Below are 5,896 nucleotides of genomic sequence, written 5' to 3'. Positions count from 1 at the left end.
GAGACCTCAAGTTCATCTTGAACTTTTAAGCTGTCAGTTCACTCTGCCTTATGGAGGAATTCCACTGAAATCCACATGGATGAACAGAGTCTCATGGGATTAGGAACAAGTCAACAATATTTAAACTCTTTGGTAAACCAGGCATTTATCAGCAGCAAACAGAGGTTTTATTTAAAGTTCTACCCTAATGCCAAGGCAGAAGCAGCTAATTTAAGATATGTCAGAAAAAAATATCAAGTCCAATTAAAACTTATCTCCTCTTACTGTGTACAAAGGAAAGTAATAAGGATTGGACATAAGCCAAGCTGAAATCTTTCCAGTTTGAAAACTGTATCAGTCTTTCCAGAAAAATGTTTTCACAGATTTATCTCCTGGAAAAATGAATTATTTCTAGGAGAATCACAACATTGTCATCCCTCCTCCCCTTTTTTAATGTATCTTTCATGGTTAACTTAGATGTCAGAAGAAAATAGCTCAAAAATAAAGTACGAATTAACTTCCCCCTTGTTTTAGTATTTAAAAGGTTTGTCTCATGTGCTTTGTGTATTAAGATCAATACTCATTTAACATGAACCAATTTTTTTTGCCTTTTTTTTTTGGCTTGAGTTCCTCCCTACTTGCAACACCCAGGAGTTTATGTTTTAAAAGTTCTACCAGCTCAGAGTAGTAGTAAATCCAAGTGTTATCAGTGGGCAACCAAAGAAGTTTAAGGTTATGGCTCTGATAAAAAGGGTTCTCAGCCTGTTGAGTTCTGATTCTCTGCTGCAACTGCTCCTGGAATAAAGGTTTAGTTATGGACTTCATGGTACCTATACAGTAGCTTACACTCTAAATCCTAATTCATGATTTGCAAAAAAACTTAATAAAATTACTAAAAAAAATCACACCACACTGTAACTCCACATTAACATGGCCAGATTCACTCTGCCAATATTCAGCAGGTATCTACAGAGCCAAAACAGGATCTTCCAAACAAACATGCAATTGTCATGTCTGACAAGAAAAACACAGATAAAGAGAAAGATACCACACGTGGGTAGCTGATGCTGTTTTCTCAGTGCAGAGGGAACAGCATCCCTGCTCCAGGCTGTCCTGAGAGCCCTGAGCCTCATTTCCCACGTGCAGCCACAGTAACTGGCAAACAAGTCAGAAATAAAGCACACGGTAACCCCTAAAAACGGTGACAGCTCACAGCATAAACAGGAAAGCATCACCAAACAGCCTCTGTCACTTGGAACAGCTCTGGGAGGGCCTGGGCAGAGATCTGAGGGTGGAAACTGCAGATGTTAACCCAGAGATGACCACAGGCAGGGAAGTGCAATCTGCATTAACCTCTGAGCAATGTGCAGATCAGGACAGGCCCTGTGTGGTTGTGGGTATTGTGGAACTGCTAAAATGCAGCTGACAGGAATTTTTCCATACAAGTCATACCCTCTTACCTTATTTTATAACCCAACCCCATCAGTGATAATCACAAACCTTGCTGTGTGTAAACAAAATCTACCAACACAAAAGCAGCACCTGAAGAAAGGACAGACCCTTTCTTGAATCCTAACAAGAAGAACTCCCTCAGTTTTTCCAGTGAAAAAGCAGCAAGCTCAGTTAGATTGCTACACTGCAAGTGTTCCATTACAGTTGCAAAACTTATTAAATCTGGAAAAGAACAGTGAAGCCAAGAACAAAGTGGAAATCCTTGACTCTGGCACTGCTTTACAAGCTGATTTGTTTTAAGAATTCACAGTGAGAATCTGTATATTTTTAAGACACATTTCCAAGTCTTTCAACACTAACTACAATAAACCCACTTGTGTTTATGACTTGAACAAAAGACACAGCACAATTTAGTTTTGAACTGTTTATTTCACATGTTCCATCCTGGAGTTTCTTCAGTTAAAAGTTCCTGCAAGAAATTGAAATAAACATTGTTACAAATGAGTTTGCTTCAACAGCTCAAGTAAATATCTTTGACCAACTGTGTAATCATCCCATAAATACAATGTACAGACTGTCCTCCTAAAAGCTGGATTTGGGAATGGAAGTTCCCCCTGCAGGAGTGAGAGGGTAAGATAAACATACGTACTTGGACACAATTCCATCGTTTTTTGCCAGACGCAAAATGGAGTCATCTGATTCACCCTGTAGAGAGAGAAAAGGAAATATTCTCAAAGGAAATATTCTCAAGTGTCCAGATAATTGCTGACACATGTGGAAGAGAGGCAGCTGCAGCAGTTAGTGCAGATTAGTGTTTTCAAAATAAACTGTTGCTTTTTTGTCATCCTTAAGGGTACGGATGCATAAAAAGATGCATCTGCATGAGCAACATGTATTTATGGGTAAGTGGACTTGTGATGAACTCCTCATTTTAAAGTTAAGTGATATCATCCCCAGTAATTATAAACAACAGATAAAAGCTAGAATTAGTACCTTGGTATACATTCTTAAAAGAAAATCACTTACATATTTTACTTTAAAAAAAGTAAAAAAAACAACAAACAACTCCAGAAGAAGCAATCCAAGGCCCTGGCACAGGGTGCCCAGAGCAGCTGTGGCTGCCCCTGGATCCCTGGCAGTGCCCAAGGCCAGGCTGGACAGGGCTTGGAGCAGCCTGGGACAGTGGAAGGTGTCCCTGCCCAGGGGAGGGGTGGAATGAGAGGATCTTTAATGTCCTTCCCAACCAAACCTTTTGTGATTCTGTGAATTTGTTCACATCTTCACTCTGCCCCAAAAACCCCTGTGGAAACACACTCCCCACAGTGTTTTCAGGGCCAGACACACAGCTAATTAGTGACTAATGATCAGCAGCAGCAGCACAGCATTCTGCAGGTCAGCAAGGCACTCACCATTCTCCGGATGGGGCCGCAGATGGCGTAAGTCTTGAACTGCCCATTCACCCTGCCTGTCACCTTGTCCACCTGCAACCACAGCAAGGTTTTACACTCTCACAGCACACATGACAAGCATCCTAAAGTTAAAAACTACAGAAAAATACTTGCAGTGTTGAGAAAATAAACCACAAAACCTCAAGGCAAACAGTGGAGTTAGAAAGTCAACTACAATGATCTTTGCACGGCAAATTTGTAGCTACACAGTGCAGCCATTAAATTTAGTGGATCACACAGACTGACAAGAATTGGTAGCTAAAAGAAAAAAAAAATTAAGTTCTGAACAAAAGGGAAAGCTTTGTGTAAAGTAGATTTTCCTGCTTTTACTCCTTTTTTTTTGTTTCTCTTAACTGAGGTCATATAATGGAAAATTGAACTGAAGGGGCAAGGGACAGAGTTGATACATGGGTAGGAAAATGTCCAAGCTGAGACAGAAATTGTCTCACTTTCTCAAGCTGCTGAGACACTTAACAGGAGAAAGACTAAAAGATATAAATCATGGATTTAAACACTGTAGTGAACCCTGTAATACCAGGTGGGCTTGTTTCCATGTTGTGCTAATCTCTGATCCTTTGAAAATAAGGAAAAGGGATCAGAAGGGAATAAGGATCATTCACTGAAAGAATGAAACATGGTGAACAAGGAAAGTACTTGCCTTAACAATTACAAGAAATCAGAATCAGGATGTTTTTTTAAAGTTGTTTTTTTTGGTGAGATAACTCACAAGCCTCAAATTTTTAAAAGATGTGGGGATGTGGTCTCCCATTCACTACCAAATCAAGCTCTGTAGCTACAGGAACACTGTGTCCAAAAAATTCCTGAAAGCTGAATTTAATTAACAACTGAGGAAAAAAGAACCCCAAACCATGCTACAAGGAGCTTAAATTAGTTGGAACCCACATGTATTAACTGGGAACCTGCAAGAGTCAATGTGTATTGTACCTTTCTTTACTGAATTACTGAAGATACATCACAAGCTGTTTAATTCTGTAACTTTTATCAAAAACTTAAAGGTCTAGCTCTCCCATCACATATTCTGTGGATAAACTTACCTCAGAAATGTTAATCTGAATGGAAGCATGATCCTTAGCACCAATGATTCGGTTGCTAGCAGAGCTGAGGGATAAAGCAGGAGAGATTTAAACAAAAGGAAACAGGCAGTGACAGTGACAAAGAAAGCTGCTAGAGCCAACTCTACAGGCAAATCAAAACTGCACAAGAAATTCAGACAGTAACAGTTCAAGCTTTCATTACTTAGAAGATTAAAATGAAGTTTTAAGTACATTTAAAGGAAATTTTCACTTGGTAGCATCACTCTTATTAGCCAATTTTTCCTTCACTTTGGTTTCTATGTGCCCAGTTCACCTTCATACCCTGTACAGGGCAGTACAGGCCTTTAAAACACACAAAATGTTATTTCCTTTTCTAAATTGCAAAAATGCAGTCGAGGTAATTAATAAGATTAGTTCCTATGCCTTTTTTGCTGAGAGGCACTATAGCTGTCAAACACTCAGGTTGGGATACTCAGGAATCATAGGCTGTAAAACATATTTGGCTTAATCTAATGAAATTCATACAAGTAGCTTATTTTTAGTGACTTTTTAAACTGACAAGAAACTGATTTTTTCTCCCCCTACAGATATTCACTGCTACAAAAAGGTGTTGCACAGGTGAAGGTTCCAGGGATGTTTTTGGGATGGATTTTGGGGGCCCCTCCAGCCCTGGGTCCCTGCTCACCATTTCCGAGGGACATAAAGGTCCACGAACTCGCCGGCGTCGTTCTGCATCTCGGCCTGTTTCTGCTGAGGCACTGAGCAGAGACACCTGCCAGGAACACGGAATACAATGATTTGGAAGGGACCCACAAGGATCATCGAGTCCAAGTGCTGGCCTTGCACAGACCCCCCCAACAACTCCACCCTGGGCATCCCTGGCAGCGCTGTCCAAATGCTCCTGGAGCTCTGCGGCCGCGCCCATCCCCCGGGGCAGTGCCTGGTTCTGGGGGAAAACCTTTTCCCAAAATCCACCCTCACCCTCCCTGACTCAGCTACAGCCTTTCTCTTGAATTTCGCTGCTGGCCACAGCGACCAGAGCCGTGAGGTGCTGCCGGAGCCCGGCCGGGCCCACGGGCTGCAGCCGAACCTCTCGGGCAGAACCGTCCCCGCCCTCAGCATCGCTCCGGGGGCTCCACCACCGCTCCCGGCCCCGCTGCCCCGGCCCCCATCCCTCCCGCCAGCCCCGTTCCCATGGCCCCCATCGCTCCCGCCGGCCTCGCTGCCCTGGACCCTATGGCTCCCTCTGCCCTGACCCCCATGGTTCCCTCCGGCCCCGCCGCCTTCCCCGGCCCCGCCGCCATCGCTCCCACCTCGCGCGCGGCCGGGCGGAAAGGAAGGGGCGGGGCCGGATGCGGAATTACGTCACAGCGCCGCGAGCTCTTCCTGCGCAGCCGCATGACGTCACGGCTCTGCCCAGCCCCGCCGGGGATCGGGGACCGGAAACCAAGAGAGCGCTCCGAGCTACTGCAGAGCGTGCGTGGGGACCCAGCGAGGATCAGGGGTCTGGGGCTTCTCTCTCAGAACTCTGAAGGAACTGGGCCTGAGAGAGGCTCCTCAGTCCGTACAGATATCTCAGAAGGGACTCTGAAGGAGCTGGGCCTGAGAGGTTCCTCATTCCTTACAGATGGCCCCGAGCGCTGGCAGAAAATGTCAGACTCTGTAGCGGTGCGCAGCAACTGGACAAGGAGAAATGGCCGTAAATTAAAACCACAACAAATCCCATCTGAACTTGATGAATAATTTTCCATTAAGGGGGTGGCAGATCACTGAACAGCTGCCCAGGGACATCAGGCAGTCTCTGTCTCTGGAGACATTTCAGACTCACCTGGACACATTCCGGTGTCACCTGCCCCAGGTGACCTGCCTCAGCAGCAGGGTCACCTGGGGCAGGTGGGATCCCATCCTTCCCACACCACCCATTCTGTTACTCCAAAATGAGACATTTGGTTACAAACCATG

At 44.5% G+C, this 5,896-nt stretch overlaps 1 protein-coding gene across 1 annotated transcript; it reads right to left on the bottom strand.

The window, feature by feature from the left end:
- Nucleotides 1–1,840: 1,840 nt before the first annotated feature.
- RPS21 (ribosomal protein S21) lies at nt 1,841–5,368 on the bottom strand. The gene is made up of 6 exons (XM_074553454.1): nt 5,248–5,368; nt 4,620–4,706; nt 3,935–3,998; nt 2,841–2,912; nt 2,081–2,136; nt 1,841–1,900 (listed from the first exon to the last, which is right to left on the bottom strand). The coding sequence occupies exons 2-6, from the start codon at nt 4,667–4,669 to the stop codon at nt 1,891–1,893; spliced, it is 252 nt and encodes an 83-aa protein (XP_074409555.1). The 5' UTR covers nt 4,670–4,706; nt 5,248–5,368; the 3' UTR covers nt 1,841–1,890.
- Between the last annotated feature and the right edge of the window lie 528 nt (nt 5,369–5,896).

Source organism: Zonotrichia albicollis, chromosome 17, assembly GCF_047830755.1.
Source record: "Zonotrichia albicollis isolate bZonAlb1 chromosome 17, bZonAlb1.hap1, whole genome shotgun sequence".
NCBI classification, from domain to species: Eukaryota; Metazoa; Chordata; class Aves; order Passeriformes; family Passerellidae; genus Zonotrichia; species Zonotrichia albicollis.
Note: the sequence above shows the minus strand (reverse complement) of the source record. Positions and strands in the feature narration are given on the sequence as shown.

Excerpts from the sequence above, each read along its gene's own strand:
- RPS21 (XM_074553454.1), bottom strand. The coding sequence starts at position 4,669 with ATGCAGAACGACGCCGGCGAGTTCGTGGACCTTTATGTCCCTCGGAAA. Across the intron at positions 2,913-3,934 it reads TTCAGATTAACATTTCTGAG|GTGGACAAGGTGACAGGCAG; the intron begins GTAAGTTTATCC and ends CTGTGGTTGCAG. Across the intron at positions 2,137-2,840 it reads GCGGCCCCATCCGGAGAATG|GGTGAATCAGATGACTCCAT; the intron begins GTGAGTGCCTTG and ends CTCTCTCTACAG.